This window comes from Oncorhynchus nerka, linkage group LG9a (genome assembly GCF_034236695.1).
Source record: "Oncorhynchus nerka isolate Pitt River linkage group LG9a, Oner_Uvic_2.0, whole genome shotgun sequence".
Taxonomy (NCBI): Eukaryota; Metazoa; Chordata; class Actinopteri; order Salmoniformes; family Salmonidae; genus Oncorhynchus; species Oncorhynchus nerka.
This window is the reverse complement of record NC_088404.1, coordinates 32,935,124-32,952,001: the sequence shown is the minus strand read 5'-3', so window position 1 is coordinate 32,952,001 and position 16,878 is coordinate 32,935,124. Positions and strand designations below refer to the sequence as shown.

Below are 16,878 nucleotides of genomic sequence, written 5' to 3'. Positions count from 1 at the left end.
CCTCACTCTTTTGTTTGGGTTTCTACCCTGTGTTTTGTATACGTGTTTGTTTGGTCTTCATCCACGTGCCTTTACACGCTGTAATTTGGGAAATAAAAAACCCTATTACGCATTCCTGCGCCTGTCTCCTGATCCTTCATACCGACGTGACACTATTTGGTAAAAGACCAAGTCCATATTATGGCAAGAACAGCTCAAATCAGCAAAGAGAAACGACTGTCCATCATTACTTTAAGACATGAAGGTCAGTCAATCCGGAAAATGTCAATAACTTTACAAGTTTATTCAAGTGCAGTCGCAAAAACCATCAAGCGCTATGATGAAACTGGCTGCAGAGGTTCATTAGAGTTACCAGCTTCAGATTGCTGCCCAAATAAATGCTTCACCGAGTTCAAGTAACAGACACATCTCAACATCAACTGTTCAGAGAAGACTGTGTGAATCCAGCCTTCTTGGTCGAATTGCTGCAAAGAAACCATTACTAAAGGACACCAATAATAAGAAGAGACTTGCAAGAAACACGAGCAATGGACATCAGACCGGTGGAAATCTATCCTTTGGTCTGATGAGTCCAAATTTGAGATTTTTGGTTCCAACCTCTGTGTCTTTGTGAGACGCAGAGTAGGTGAACGGATGATATCTGCATGTGTGGTTCCCACCGTGAAGCATGGAGGTGGGATGGTGTGGGGGTGCTTTGCTGGTGACACTGTCTGTGATTTATTTAAAATTCAAGGCACACTTAACCAGAATGGCTACCGCAGCGATACGGCATCCCATTTTGTTTGCGCTTAGTGGGACTATAATTTGTTTTTCAACAGGACAATGACACAAAACACACCTCCAGGCTGTGTAAGGGCTATTTGACCAAGAAGGAGAGTGATGGAGTGCTGCATCAGATGACCTGGCCTCCACAATCACCTGACCTCAACCACATCGAGATGGTTTGGGATGAGTTGGACCTCAGAGTGAAGGAAAAGCAGCCAACAAGTGCTCAGAATAGGTGGGAACGCCTTCAAGACTGTTGGAAAATAATTCCTCATGAAGCTGTTTGAGAGACTGCCAAGAGTGTGCAAAGCTGTCATCAAGGCAAATGGTGGCTACTTTGAAGAATCTAAAATATATTTTGTTTTGTTCAACTCTTTTTTGATTACAACATGATTCCACATGTGTTATTTCATAGTTTTGATGTCTTCACTATTATTCCACAATGTAGAAATGTAGAAAAACCCTTGAATGAGTAGGTGTTTCCAAACTTTTGACTGGTACTGTATATATATATATATCCCCTGATTCTTGAAGAATATGACTTATAAATGCCTCATAAGCTTAGTTCAACTGTCACACTCCACTAGAACCCAAAATATAAGCTTGTTTCCCTCCAATGTTTGTAAACATTGTAAATGTAAACAAACACTGTATAGCCTCATAACATGGTTAAAACAATAATGCTGATATCATGGATGGCCAGTCCTTGCTTTCATAGCTCTGTCTATTAATCTCAGAGTGGTTACATTTCTCCATGCCTTTCCCTCAGCTCTTTACCAAAACAGAGGCGGGGCGTCCGTTTTGTTTTTGTTGCATATTATGAAGATATCAATGTGTCACCAACAAAAAGGTAAACAATTGGCCAATTGCAATTGCAGCATATATGGCATTCATTTTTCACATGTAAATAGCACTTTTCAGTAGTGCTCAAAGCATGCCATTCCATGAGCACAGCATTTATTTTTCAACTTGAATCAATGAGCACAATCAATCCTCCATGATAACTAAAAAACAGAGTAGGGCTGGCTAATAAATCCTTCGTTTTGGGGTTAGGATCAGATAAAACAATTTGGCTCATATATATTTCCATATTTCCAAGTCCTATTCTTTAAGATCAAGGGGTATAACATTTATGGGAATGACTGGAATTCTGATAGACTTTGGTTTTTAATGTAAAGACATCATTTAATCATTTAATTTTATGTATTAGAAAACGATGGGTTAGAGTCAAATTTAACATCCATATATGGCCAGCTATGTAAACTTTAATATTGATTTATCATGCAATAGATTTTGTTCAATTGGTAATATACATTTTTGACTTCTTTTAATGTATCTTAAGAGGAAAGTAATCTAAAAGTAACAGAACGTAATCAGATTATTTTACTGAGTTTGGGTAATCTTAAAGTTCCGTTACTGAGTACAATTTGGACAGGTACCTAGTAACTGTAACGGATTACATTTCGAAAGTAACCTACCCAGCCCTGGTGACAACATATTTTTGTATACTATTGTGTTTACTGTGGTGTTTTTGCGGACATGACTGTAGTATACTACAGTATTCTCTGTAGTGTTTTTGCAGATACGACTCTAGTATACTGTAGTATCACTGTTGTGTTTTTGCAGACCTTACATCAGTATTCACTGTAGGGTTTTTGCAGATACGACTCTAGTATACTGTAGTATCACTGTTGTGTTTTTGCAGACCGTACATCAGTATTCACTGTACTGTTTTTGCGGACATGACTCTAGTATACTGTAGTATCACTGTTGTGTTTTTGAGGACATGGCTATAGTATACTATATTATTCACTGTAGTGTTTTTGAGGACATGGCTATAGTATACTATATTATTCACTGTAGTGTTTTTGCTGACTTTAGTGTAGTCTTCACTGTAATGTTTTTGAGGACATGGCTATAGTATACTATAATATTCACTGTTGTGTTTTTGCAGACTTCTCTGTATTAGTCAACATAGTGTTTTGCACCCTCGACTGTAGTATATTGTAGTAACACCTGCTGACTAGGGTTAGCTAAAATGGCACAACTACCAGACTATGCCAGTTACTGTTTAACGAGAGGAACAACTGAATCAGAACATAAGACACACAGGTTCGTGACAGGCCACCTATTGAGTTGGGTCAGTTCTGAGCAATGCAACGGACCAGACAATACCTTTCAAAAATATATACATTTTTATTACAATTGTAACATTAACATGAATAACATTACATTTTTATAACAATTGTAACATTAAATGTTAGATGCAGGTTCTAGGCCGATTAAAGGGAAACAATACACAGGCAGATATAAAGAACAAGATCAGTTTATTAAAGTTATAGGATTAGGCTTGCTTATTTGACACAGATAAATAAAACAAACAATTATAAATATGTCGTTTCCCTGGCAACCTTATTAGGGGAGGACATGCAGTACATATAAAATCACTACAACATACAGTAAGCACTACATGATCGAGGGATACTACAGTGTGTAGTATAGTATTCTCCAGTACACAAAAACATAAAGCAAGCACTACACAATCAAGGTATACTACAACATGGAGTATAGGATTCTACAATATACTACAGTTTACTACAGAATTATATAGTACAGTTGAAGTCGGAAGTTTACATACACTTATGTTTGAGTCATTAAAACTCGTTTTTCAACCACTCCACAAATTTCTGGTTAACAAACTATAGTTTTGGCAAGTTAGTTAGGACATCTATTTGTGCATGACACAAGTAATTTTTCCAACAGTTGTTTACAGACAGATGATTTCACTTATAATTCACTGTATCACAATTCCAGTGGGTCAGAAGTTTACACACACTTAGTTGACTGTGCCTTTAATTCCAGAAAATGATGCCATGGCTTTAGAAGCTTCTGAGGCTAATTGACATAATTTGAGTCAATTGGAGGTGTGCCTGTGGATGCATTTCAAGGTCTACCTTCAAACCCAGTGCCTCTTTGCTTGACATCATGGGAAAATCAAAAGAAATTAGCCAAGACCCCAGAAAAACAAATGCTAGACCTCCACAAGTCTGGTTCATCTTTGGGAGCAATTTCCAAACGCCTGAAGGTACCACGTTTATCTGTACGAACAATAGTATGCAAGTATAAACACCATGGGGCCACGCAGCCATCATACCGCTCAGGAAGGAGACGCATTCTGTCTCCTAGAGATGAACGTACTTTGGTGCGAAAGGTGCAAATCAATCCCAGAACAACAGCAAAGGACCTTGTGAAGATGCTGGAGGAAACAAGTACAAAAGTATCTATATCCACAGTAAAACGAGTCCTATATCGACATAAACTGAAAGTGCTCCAAAACCGCTATAAAAAACCTTTTGGAGAAATGTCCTCTTGTCTGATGAAATAAAAATAGAACTGTTTGGCCATAATGACCATCGTTATGTTTGGAGGAAAAAGAGAGGCTTGCAAGCCGAAGAACACCATCCCAACCGTGAAGCACAGGGGTGGCAGCATCATGTTGTGGGGGTGCTTTGCTGCAGGAGGGACTGGTACACTTCATAAAATAGATGTCATCATGAGCAAGGAAAAGTATGTGGATATATTGAAGCAACATCTCAAGACATCAGTCAGGAAGTTAAAGCGTGATCAAAAATGGGTCTTCCAAATGGACAATGACACCAAGCATTCTTCCAAAGTTGTGGCAAAATGTCTTAAGGATAACAAAGTCAAGGTATTGGAGTGGCCATCACAAAGCCCTGACCTCAATTCTATAGAAAATTTGTGGGCAGAACTGAAAAAGTGTGTGCGAGCAAGGAGGCCTACAAACCTGACTCAGTTACACCAGCTCTGTCAGGAGGAATGGGCCAAAATTCACCCAACGTATTGTGGTAAGCTTGTGGAAGGCTACCCGAAATGTTTGACTCAAGTTAAACAATTTAAAGGCAAAGCTACCAAATACTAATTGAGTGTATGTAAACTTTTGACCCACTGGGAATGTGATGAAAGAAATAAAAAAAGCTTTAAAAAATCATGCTCTCTACTATTATTCTGACATTTCACATTCTTAAAATAAACTGGTGATCCTAACTGACCTAAAACAGGGAACTTTTACTTGGATTAAATGTCAGGAAATGTGAAAAACTGAGATTAAATGTATTTGGCTAAGGTGTATGTAAACTTTCGACTTTTGTCATTTGTAGTATTTTGTTGATGTCGGCTGGCATGCCAGCAGCAAGTGTTCCACGTCGTAATTAATTAAGGGCGGAGTTTCCAATTAAGCTGTGTATAGAGGTTGACTGTTTTGGTTTGTTCAGGGCATCTCTTTACCATTGTAGAAGATGGCGTGTCTTTGGAGGATGGGAGTGGTGACCCTGGTTTAGACCAAACTGTGAGAGGAGAAAATTGTAAGTACCGGCATATGTTTATGGCAAATGCACTCATCGTTCCGCTAAGCTTCTCCCTTGCTGTAGATCTGTGTGTCATTATTGCTTTGCCAGAATGTCTCTTTTTATTGATTTAAATCTATGATGTGAAATAACCTATAAATACCTAAACGATGTGTTTGTTGTCAGTAGAAATTGTGTTCCCTGTGTGGCTTATTCCTAAAAGGTTCAACAAGTCAAAAACTTGTCTGGCTGCACATCTGACTGGCTGACTTACTGCAAATTAAGAAATTATGTGACTAAACTCAACAAAAATAAGAATAAACTGTATTATGAAGCCAAGATCAATTATATACTTTAAATTAAATTATGGGCAGAAAGACTAATTAAACTCCATCTTTCATCGAATCAGATGGCTTATTCATCACAAAACCATAGGATGTTGGCAATTATTTTAATAATTTAATAAAAGAAAAGCATTGTAAGTTTTGAATTTTGTAAAGTTATTGAGGGAGAGGTGAAAAAAATCAATATCGATCAATTATGACAAACCTCTTGGCATTGACAACTTAGATGGAAAGCTAATGAGGATGGTAGCTGAGTCTATAGACACTTTTATCTGTCATACTGTATCTTTAATCTGAGCCTAGAGGACAGTCTTTGTTCTCAGGCCTGGAGGGAAGCCAAAGTCATTCCTCTACTTAAGAGTGGTAAAGCGGCCTTTACTGGTTCTAACAGCAGACCTATCAGCTTGCTGCCAGCTCTCATCAAACTGTTGGGAAAATGTGTGTTTGATCAAATTTCAGCATGCTTATAGAGAAGAGCACTTAACATGTACTGCACTGACACAAATGATGATTGGTTGAAATAAATTGATAATAAGGAGATTGTGGGAGATGTACTGTTAGATTTCAGTACAGCCTTTGATATTATTGACCATAACCTGTTGAGAAAACGTATGTGTTATGGCTTTTCAACCTCTTACCACTAGGCAGGTAGCCTAGTGGTTAGAGTTTTGGGCCAGTAACCAAAAGGTTTCTGGATTGAATCCCCGAGCTGACAAGGTAAAGATCTGTCATTCTGCCCCTGAACAAGGCAGTTAACCCACTGTTCCCTGGTAGGATGTCATTGTAAATAAGAATTTGTTCTTAACTGACTTGCCTAGTTAAATAAAGGTTAAATGAAAAAAAACTCTGCCATATTGTGGATTCAGAGCTATCTAGCTACTAGAACTCAGAGGGTTTTCTTTAATGGAAGCTTATCTAATATCAAACATGTAAAGTGTGGTGTACCGTAGGGCAGCTCTCTAGGCCCTCATATTTTCTATTTTTACCAATGACCTGCCACTGGCATTAAACAAAACATGTGTGTCCATGTATGTTGGTGATTCAACCATATATAACGCATCAGTAACCACAGCTAATGAAGTCACTGAAACACTTAACCAAGTGCTACAGTCAGTTTTGGAATAGATTGCCAGTAATGGTTCTGAACATCTCTAAAAGTAAGAGCATTGTATTTGGTACAATTAATTCCCTATGTTCTAGACCTCAGCTGAATATGGTAATGAATGGTGTGGCTGTTGAACAAGTTGAGGAGACTAAATTACTTGGTGTTACATTAGATTGTAAACTGTCATGCACAACACATATAGATTCAATGGTTGTACAGATGGGGAGAGGTCCGTCTGTAATGAAGAGATGCTCTGCTTTTTTGACATCACTCTCCACAAAGCAAGTCCAGTAGGTTCTAATTTGATCTTATCTTGATTATTGTCCAGTCATGTAGTCAAGTGCTGGAAAGAAAGACCTAGTTAAGCTGCAGCTGGCCCAGAACAGAGCGGTACTTCTTGCTCTTCATTGTAATCAGAGGGCTATATGAATACTATGCACGCCAGTCTCCCTTGGCTAAGGGTTGAGGAAATTCTGACAGCGTCACTTCTGGTTTTAATAAGAAACATTCATGTGTTGGAAATTCCAAATTGTTTTCATAATCAACTTACACACAGCACTGACACATACACTTACCACATCAGACATGCCACCAGGGGTATTTTCCCAGTTCACAGGTCCATACCAAATTCAAGGAGACATGAGCGCATGGAACTCACTTCCATCTTATATAGCGCAAGTGAACAGCAAACCTGGATTCAAAACACAAATAAAGCAACACCTCACGGCACATCGCCTCTCCCCCATGTGACCTACTTGTTGTGTGTATGTACTGGCATGTATGTGTAACTAATAGATGCACACACACACTACATGTTCATGTTTTTAAATATATGGAAATTATAAAAACATTTGTCTGTAATCTCTTTTTTGTCATGTAAGACTAGCTGTTGCCATGGGGATCCTAATCAATCACATCAAACTGTTTGTCTGATTGGCTACTCTGCTAATCATAGGCTTGTCTGATTGGCTACTCTGCTAATCACAAGCTTGTCTGATTGTCAGGGAACCCATGTCTGGAGGGCCATGATGTGTTTTCCAAGGTCAAAGAGAACAGCATGATAGGAGAACTCATCGCTGAGCTCAACACTGAGCTGACAGCCAATGATGTTGTCTGGAGCTTAACTGGGGAGGACGCTGATTGGTTCTTCCTAGAAAGGCGGAGCATCAGACTCAATGCCCCATTGGATAGAGTTCTGGACCGGGAGGTAAAAACGTTATCACAACTTCGTCACAATGATGACAGGTTTCTGTCTTGGTTTAGTTGACTCAAAGAACAACACTCAGCAGGGTCATGTGCAGATATGAAGCATTATATATGTTGTGTGTGTGTGTGTGTGTGTGTGTGTGTGTGTGTGTGTGTGTGTGTCTCAGGTGCAGGGCCCAGTTCTGATGGCAGCGTTGACCTGCTATGAGGAGGACACTGTGCAGGTAGAGACTGTACATATCTGGAAATATATTTGTCCTTTATACCAAAGTGATATTACTATGGATCCAAAACTTCTAAATGTGTGTGTGTGTGTGTGTGTGTGTGTGTGTGTGTGTGTGTGTGTGTGTGTGTGTGTGTGTGTGTGTGTTTCAGAGTGAGTACAGGATCATGGTGGAGATTCTGAATGAGAATGATAACACTCCTGAGTTTGTGGAGAGCACCATACAGCCTCGCAGCATCAGTGAGGTAAGTAGGCTACACTACATACATGCTCACGTACGCACACATATACAGTACACACATATACACACACACACACACACACACACACACACACACACACACACACACACACACACACACACACACACACACACACACACACACACACACACACACACACACACACACACACACACAAGGACAGACATCAACTGAAGCCGATTTTTGCTTGATGTCCATGTCTAGCTGGCTGAGGTGAAGACAGTGGTGTTTACAGTCCAGGCCACAGATGCAGATGGCGACACCATAATGTACTCCATCGACCAGACCTCGGTACTGTATCAATAAAGTTTTATACTTAAATAAATACCAGATCTCCTTACTGTATCAAATAAATAAAAAATACTTCTGCATTGAAATGAGTGAGTACAGTATGTGTGTGTGGTCTCTGTTCCAGCCTGATGCTGCCTACTTCAGAGTGGATCTCCCTAACAGTGGAGAGGTGATACTGGCCAAGCCTCTGGACTACGAGACTAAAACACAACTGAAGATCACCATATATGCTTCGGTACCCTAAATGCACCTAGCCTATAGTTACAGAAAAACTTGGCTGTGCCTACCATCTGCTTGATATATTTTGTGAATAATGCACACCTTTAACCAATTAGATTGTATGACTGGAACTAATATCTCAGTCTGATATACGGTGTGTGTGTGTGTGTGTCTGTGTCTGTGTGTGTGTGTGTGTATGCCTGTGTGAGTGTTTGTGTGTGTGTGTAGGAGATGAACACTGTGGAGAAGTTCAACACTAGTGCCATCCTGACCGTGAATATCTTGGACGGAGATGACCAGTACCCACAATTCCTGCCGTGCATGCCCCCCTCTAATGACCAATCGAATCGTGTCTGCAGCAACCCCGTCTACACGGTTAACATCACAGAAGGCGAACAGGTTACTGCCCAGGGTTAGGGTTAGGTGTTGGTGTTAGGGGTTAGGGACTGATGTATTCTGTTAATGTTGTCCCTGTTATAGGACGTTCTTCTGGACTTCTCTCCTGGGCCGATCAATGCTGTGGATGGAGACAGAGGCCTCAGCTCACCTCTCAGCTATAGCATTCTGTCAGGTACAACACACACACACATACAAACCCCCATCGTTTATCTTCAGAATGAAATGCAACGTAGTATTGGGAGTTTATAAACAGTATAGTTTACAAGGCTACCAATTACTTCACACTGGAAAAGGTTAAGCTAAACTAAACCTACTCTTAAGAAAATTATAGTTTACTTAACTAAAGTTACTCTGAAAAAGTAGTTCACTACATCCAAACTACTTGATGAAACATTATCATATGTAAATCTGTTATGTCACAGACTACAAATTGCAAGGACAGATCACTTTGGGGTCATATGTTAGCAGAATGTGCAATTTAGCCTATTGAACACAAAAATGATGTTGTAAGTGAGAATTAGGCAGGTCTGAAGCCAATAAAGGAAATGATTGCCAACTTCACCCAAATGTAATTAAATATTTGCAAAACAATGTGTGTAGTTCCAGTAGTTAGCTACACTGCTACTTGGCAAAAAAAAGTTATTAAATACTGAAAACACTACCTAGATTTGGATTTAGTTCAACTACCACCAAGCTCCTGCAAAATGTAGCTATATTACTACTACTACATGTAGTTCACTACTCCCCAACACTGTTGACAATATATGTTGTCAGGGGCTGATAATGGGCGTTTTGTGATGGATGAGGTGACAGGGGAGGTGCGTCTGATGAAAGAAGTAGAGAACAGACTACTGACACCCACACTACGCCTACGGGTCATGGTGAGACACACACACACACACACACACACACACACACACACACACACACACACACACACACACACACACACACACACACACACACACACACACACACACACACACACACACAGACACAGACACAGACACACACACACACACACACAGACACACACACAGACACACACACACGACTACAGAGACTCTGTATAACTGAAAACTCTCTCCCCCTCCTCAGGCGTACCAGAGGAATGACCCTAGGAAGTACTCAGTTGCCACAGTGGTGATCCGTGTTGTGGCTGTCAACCGCTTTCCTCCCCAGTTTGGTCGGGCCGAATACCGTGGTTTTGTCACTGAAGGCAACAGCCCTGCCTCACTGGTCAACACTTACGGAAACACCGTGCTGCTGCTACAGATACAGGACAGGGACTTCTCTGATGTATGCATACAAACACACACACACACACACACGCACACACACACTCATACACACAGCTGGACTATGCATCGTGTAATATTCTGTAACTTCAACTCTCTCTTCCCTTAATTGGTAGGGGATTAATCCCAAGATGCACTACTCCCTGAGGTCCTCGTCCAATCACACAGAGTTTTACCACATCACACAGGAGGGGCTTCTGATCGCCAGGACCAATCAGTTACGGCCATCACAGAAACACAGTCTGAAGGTGGGCTTTGATTGGACAGAACAGTATTTGAGAGAACAACGTAATGATGGACAAGCTAAATTGGTGATGATGATGATGATGATGATATCATGCAGGTAGTGGCTGTGGATCTGGAGTCAGGTGACATGGCCACGGCTCTCATAAAGGTGGAGGTGCTGTATGAAGGACAAATAGGTAACACAGCCGCACACACATACACACACACACACACACACAATTACAATTAATAGTCAAGAAGACATTAAAACTGTGAAATAACACATTTGGAATCATGTAGTAACCAAAAAAGTGTAAAACAAATCCAAATATATTTGAGATTTGAGATTCTTCAAAGTAGCCACCCATTGCTTGATGACAGCTTTGCACTCTCTTGGCATTCTCTCAACCAGCTTTACCTTTACCAACAGTCTTGAAGGAGTTCCCACATATGCTGAGCACTTGTTGGCTGCTTTTCCTTCACTCTGCGGTCCAACTCATCCCAAACCATCTCAATTGGGTTGAGGTCGGGTGATTGTGGAGGCGAGGTCATCTGATGCAGCACTCCATCACTCTCCTTCTTGGTCAAATAACCCTTACACACCATTGGGATGTGTTAGGTCGATGTTCTTTTGAAAAACAAATGATAGTCCCACTAAGCAAAATCCAGATGGGATGGCGTATCGCTGCAGAATTCTGTGCTAGCCATGCTGGTTAAGTGTGCCTTGAATTCTAAATAAATCACAGACAGTGTCACCAGCAAAGCACCCCCACACCATCACACCTCCTCCTCCATGCTTCACGGTGGGAACCACACATGCAGAGATCATCTGTTCACCTACTCTGAGTTTCGCAAAGACACGGCAGTTGGAACCAAAAATCTCAAATTTGGAGTCATCAGACCAAAGGACAGATTTCCACCGGTCTAATGTCCATTGCTCGTGTCTCTTGGCCCAAGCATGTCTCTTCTTATTATTGGTGTCGTTTAGTAGTGGTTTCTTTGCAGCAATTCAACCATGAAGGCCTGATTCACACAGTCTCCTCTGAAAAGTTGATGTTGAGATGTGTGTGTTACTTGAAGTCTGTGAAGCATTTATTTGGGCAGCAATTTCTGAGGATGGTAACTCTAATGAACTTATCCTCTGCAGCAGAAGTAACTCTGGGTCTTCCTTTCCTGTGGCGATCTTCATAAGAGCCAGTTTCATCATAGCGCTTGATGGTTTTTGCGACTGCACTTGAATAAACTTTCAAAGTTCTTGAAATGTTCCATATTGACTGACCTTTGTCTTAACGTAATGATGGACTGTTGTTTGTCTTTGCTTATTTGAGCTGTTCTTGCCATAATATGGACTTGGTCTTTTACCAAATAGGGCTATCTTCTGTATACCAACCCTACCTTGTCACAACACAACTGATTGGCTCAAATACATTAAGAAGGAAAGACATTCCACAAATGAACTTTTAACAAGGCACACCTGTTAATTTAAATGCATTCCAGGTGACTAGCTCATGAAGCTTTTTGGTTACTACATGATTCCATATGTGTTATTTCATAGTGTTGATGTCTTCACTATTATTCTACAAAATAGAAAATAGTTAAAAAAATAATGAAAAACCCTGGAATGAGTAGGTGTGTCCAAACTTTTGACAGGTACTATATGTGTGTGCAGTCCCTCAGGGCCCATTGGGGGACGGGCGTCTCCATGGTAGTTGTGCAGTAGGCAAGGCTATGGGTGTGGTCATCCTGGGACTGACTCTGTTAGGCTGCGCTCTGTATGCACTGCAGCATGTCCTCCGGACATACAGAGGACTGAAGGACCCAGAGGACAGGGGCTGTATAGCACAGGGAAAACACCCCAATGTGGTGAGATATACTGACACTTCACCCTGACCGCTACCCTTTTAACTTTTAACCTCTAAAATTTAGACATTCTAGTCCTGTGCACTGACCTGTGCGTCTCTCTGTTTGATCTACCCTGCTGGTCTAGAGATTACAATGGTTCCAACTGGTGAGTCTCTGTGTGTGTGTGTGTGTGTGTGTGTGTGTGTGTGTGTGTGTGTGTGTGTGTGTGTGTGTGTGTGTGTGTGTGTGTGTGTGTGTGTGTGTGTGTGTGTGTGTGTGTGTGTGTGTGTGTGTGTGTGTGTGTGTGTGTGTGTGTTAATAGACAAAGGAGCAAGTAAGCTAACATCACAGAGTGTATCAGTGAGACAGTCAGTCAGCCATGTCGATTTGTGTCTTTTCTCCCCAGGTGAGTCACAGTAGCCCCATGCCAGTCCTTGATGAGGTGAAGTTCAAAAAGGAGGGTCTAAGCACCTCCACCTCCACCTCCAAGCTACTGGGCGGTCAGAGCATTTACACACCTGCAGACTCGGACCCTTCTCCATTCAACGCTTTACCCATAGCTACACCCTCAACAACCTACATCCAGCCTATACTAGCCAACTCCACCCATACACCTGCTACAACCATCACACCTGAACTACTCAAGACATCCACTCAACTCCTGGGCAACTCCAGCTCTAGTACACCCCTACACCCATCACCTACATCTACCATGGATCAGACAGACTCGCCTTTAGCTACACACCCCTCCCCTGTTGCAGATCCAATAGGTACACACACTCAGGTAGAAGAGACACCTACCTCACCTAACCACCAGCAGGTACACACACCTTTACCTCCTCCCACTCCGATCAACTCACCCCCTCACCCCACACCCCCCCCTATCTCACCTACCACACCTCTCCCTTTCTCACCTACTCCAGACCCGATACACAATCCTGAATGTACAGGATATAATCACACACGTTTACTTACTCCACCCTGTCCAGAGCAGGACAGGGTAGGGACACCCCCACGTAAACCCACCTCAGGGCAAACACATACCCCTGTACTGACCATCACCTGCCCAGAGCAGGTAGGACATCCAGGGTACCCTGAGGAGCGCAGACCCTCCACCCACAGCCCTGAGACAGCCTCCATCGGTGATGATGACTGCTTCCTGGGGGATGAAGAGGCCACCAGGAACAGTGATGATGATGAGGATGAAGAGCTGGTGAGACTCTATTCTCACATACAGCCCACATTCCTGATAACAGACTACGACAATGACATCACGACTGAGATCCCTGCCAGTGGTGGAGAGGAGGAGGGGACTGGGAACAGCGAAGGAGTGGAGAGAGAGAGGGATTGGATGGAGGGAAACAAGGAAAGGGCTGGGAGAGACAGGGATGATATGGAAGGAAAGGGGGGTAAATTAGAGAGCGAAGGGGAGAGTTTGAAACAGGGGAGTCCATCATTTCAACCCTGTGATACAGAGCAGGAAGTATCAGTGGGCCAATCAAAGGAGTGATAAACAGTAACCTAGCAACACTCTATTGCAACACTCTCTAGTCACTGAGGCCAAACATTTAAGAACACTCTGAAACACGCTTGCACAAACACACACAGACACACACACACGTACACTGATGATATTGGAACACCCTTGATTTGCCTCAAGCAAGTGTAGGTGAAACACAACACAACAGGCCATGTGTCTGAGATATAGGCCACACTCCTCTTGTAAGGCCTTTGACTTGAGTCTTTTGTGTTACTGTGTTTTTGTTGATGTTGATGTTCTTATTTTGTTCTAAAATGGTTTAAGGGACTCCTGCACACTGTGTGTAGGCCTACTTCTGTCCTCCCCTTTGACCATTCTTATTTAGTTTTGACAAAAAACACCCCTGTGATAAGATGTTACCTACTTCCGTGCTAGCCATGAACTTCATGCTTCTCACGTAGTTCCAATGTCCACAACACAGGATTTGGAATGATGGTCACGAGAAATTGCTTCAGCAAATATTTTTGTTGTTTGGATTGTGTGTTCTTCTACTGTATTTCTGTGTAGCATGATGTAAAATATGATGACCAGAATCTGCAGGTTACATCAACTGTCTCAGTCTGTCTCTACAGTATAAATCAGTAAAGCCATCATGTGACTGAAGCACTGGTTCATGGGAGTTGTGGTTCTTATACCCTGGAGACTAACACACACACACATTATTCCATACCGTGTGGAATAAACCCTTAGAAATAACATTTCTATGAATGAACCTGCTGTTGTCTGCAAGCCACACTAATAAACACACACACACACACACATACACAAATGCATACACACACATACACACACACACACACACACACACACACACACACACACACACACACACACAGAGGGAGACAGATAAATACTCAGTCAAATCCATATATGCAACGCATGCAACAATTTCAAAGACTTCTGAGTTACAGTTCATATAAGGAAATCAGTTAATTGAAATAAAATCATTAGGCCCTAAATGGATTTCACATGACTGGGAATGCAGATATGCGTCTGTTGGTCACAAATACAGTGCCTTGCAAAGTATTCGGCCCCCTTGAACTTTGCGACCTTTTGTCACATTTCAGGCTTCAAACATAAAGATATAAAACTGTATTTTTTTTGTGAAGAATCAACAACAAGTGGGACACAATCATGAAGTGGAACAACATTTATTGGATATTTCAAACTTTTTTAACAAATCAAAAACTGAAAAATTGGGCGTGCAAAATTATTCAGCCCCTTTACTTTCAGTGCAGCAAACTCTCTCCAGAAGTTCAGTGAGGATCTCTGAATGATCCAATGTTGACCTAAATGACTAATGATGATAAATACAATCCACCTGTGTGTAATCAAGTCTCCGTATAAATGCACCTGCACTGTGATAGTCTCAGAGGTCCGTTAAAAGCGCAGAGAGCATCATGAAGAACAAGGAACACACCAGGCAGGTCCGAGATACTGTTGTGAAGAAGTTTAAAGCCGGATTTGGATACAAAAAGATTTCCCAAGTTTTAAACATCCCAAGGAGCACTGTGCAAGCGATAATATTTAAATGGAAGGAGTATCAGACCACTGCAAATCTACCAAGACCTGGCCGTCCCTCTAAACTTTCAGCTCATACAAGGAGAAGACTGATCAGAGATGCAGCCAAGAGGCCCATGATCACTCTGGATGAACTGCAGAGATCTACAGCTGAGGTGGGAGACTCTGTCCATAGGACAACAATCAGTCGTATATTGCACAAATCTGGCCTTTATGGAAGAGTGGCAAGAAGAAAGACATTTCTTAAAGATATCCATAAAAAGTGTCGTTTAAAGTTTGCCACAAGCCACCTGGGAGACATACCAAACATGTGGAAGAAGGTGATCTGGTCAGATGAAACCAAAATTGAACTTTTTGGCAACAATGCAAAACGTTATGTTTGGCGTAAAAGCAACACAGCTCATCACCCTGAACACACCATCCCCACTGTCAAACATGGTGGTGGCAGCATCATGGTTTGGGCCTGCTTTTCTTCAGCAGGGACAGGGAAGATGGTTAAAATTGATGGGAAGATGAATGGAGCCAAATACAGGACCATTCTGGAAGAAAACCTGATGGAGTCTGCAAAAGACCTGAGACTGGGACTGAGATTTGTCTTCCAACAAGACAATGATCCAAAACATAAAGCAAAATCTACAATGGAATGGTTCAAAAATAAACATATCCAGGTGTTAGAATGGCCAAGTCAAAGTCCAGACCTGAATCCAATCGAGAATCTGTGGAAAGAACTGAAAACTGCTGTTCACAAATGCTCTCCATCCAACCTCACTGAGCTCGAGCTGTTTTGCAAGGAGGAATGGGAAAAATGTCAGTCTCTCGATGTGCAAAACTGATAGAGACATACCCCAAGCGACTTACAGCTGTAATCGCAGCAAAAGGTGGCGCTACAAAGTATTAACTTAAGGGGGCTGAATAATTTTGCACGCCCAATTTTTCAGTTTTTGATTTGTTAAAAATGTTTGAAATATCCAATAAATGTCGTTCCACTTCATGATTGTGTCCCACTTGTTGTTGATTTTTCACAAAAAAAAGACAGTTTTATATCTTTATGTTTGAAGCCTGAAATGTGGCAAAAGGTCGCAAAGTTCAAGGGGGCCGAATACTTTCGCAAGGCACTGTACCTTAAAAACAAGGCAAGGGCATGGATCAGAATTCCAGTCATTACCTGGTGTGATCACCATTTGCCTCATGAAAATGTGAACCATCTCCTTCGCATAGAGTTGATCAGGCTATTGATTGTGGCCTGTGTAATGTTGTCCCACTCCTCTTCAAT

At 41.6% G+C, this 16,878-nt stretch overlaps 1 protein-coding gene across 3 annotated transcripts in view; it reads left to right on the top strand.

Moving 5' to 3' along the window:
* Positions 1-14,687, top strand: part of LOC115114965 (cadherin-related family member 5-like) — a 34,870-nt gene extending 20,183 nt beyond the window's left edge. For 2 of the 3 annotated variants that reach the window (XM_029643423.2, XM_029643422.2), the window contains exons 3-17: positions 5,058-5,147; positions 7,583-7,785; positions 7,952-8,008; positions 8,160-8,252; positions 8,475-8,561; positions 8,686-8,796; positions 9,009-9,179; positions 9,261-9,351; positions 9,954-10,060; positions 10,278-10,478; positions 10,594-10,725; positions 10,821-10,899; positions 12,372-12,565; positions 12,690-12,710; positions 12,951-14,687. In XM_029643423.2, coding sequence (XP_029499283.1) covers positions 5,058-5,147; positions 7,583-7,785; positions 7,952-8,008; positions 8,160-8,252; positions 8,475-8,561; positions 8,686-8,796; positions 9,009-9,179; positions 9,261-9,351; positions 9,954-10,060; positions 10,278-10,478; positions 10,594-10,725; positions 10,821-10,899; positions 12,372-12,565; positions 12,690-12,710; positions 12,951-14,054 — 2,741 coding nt within the window. In that variant the 3' untranslated portion in view covers positions 14,055-14,687. The remainder of the gene's footprint in view (positions 1-5,057; positions 5,148-7,582; positions 7,786-7,951; positions 8,009-8,159; positions 8,253-8,474; positions 8,562-8,685; positions 8,797-9,008; positions 9,180-9,260; positions 9,352-9,953; positions 10,061-10,277; positions 10,479-10,593; positions 10,726-10,820; positions 10,900-12,371; positions 12,566-12,689; positions 12,711-12,950) is intronic. The other variant, XM_029643424.2, reaches the window with a different exon arrangement.
* Positions 14,688-16,878: the final 2,191 nt, after the last annotated feature.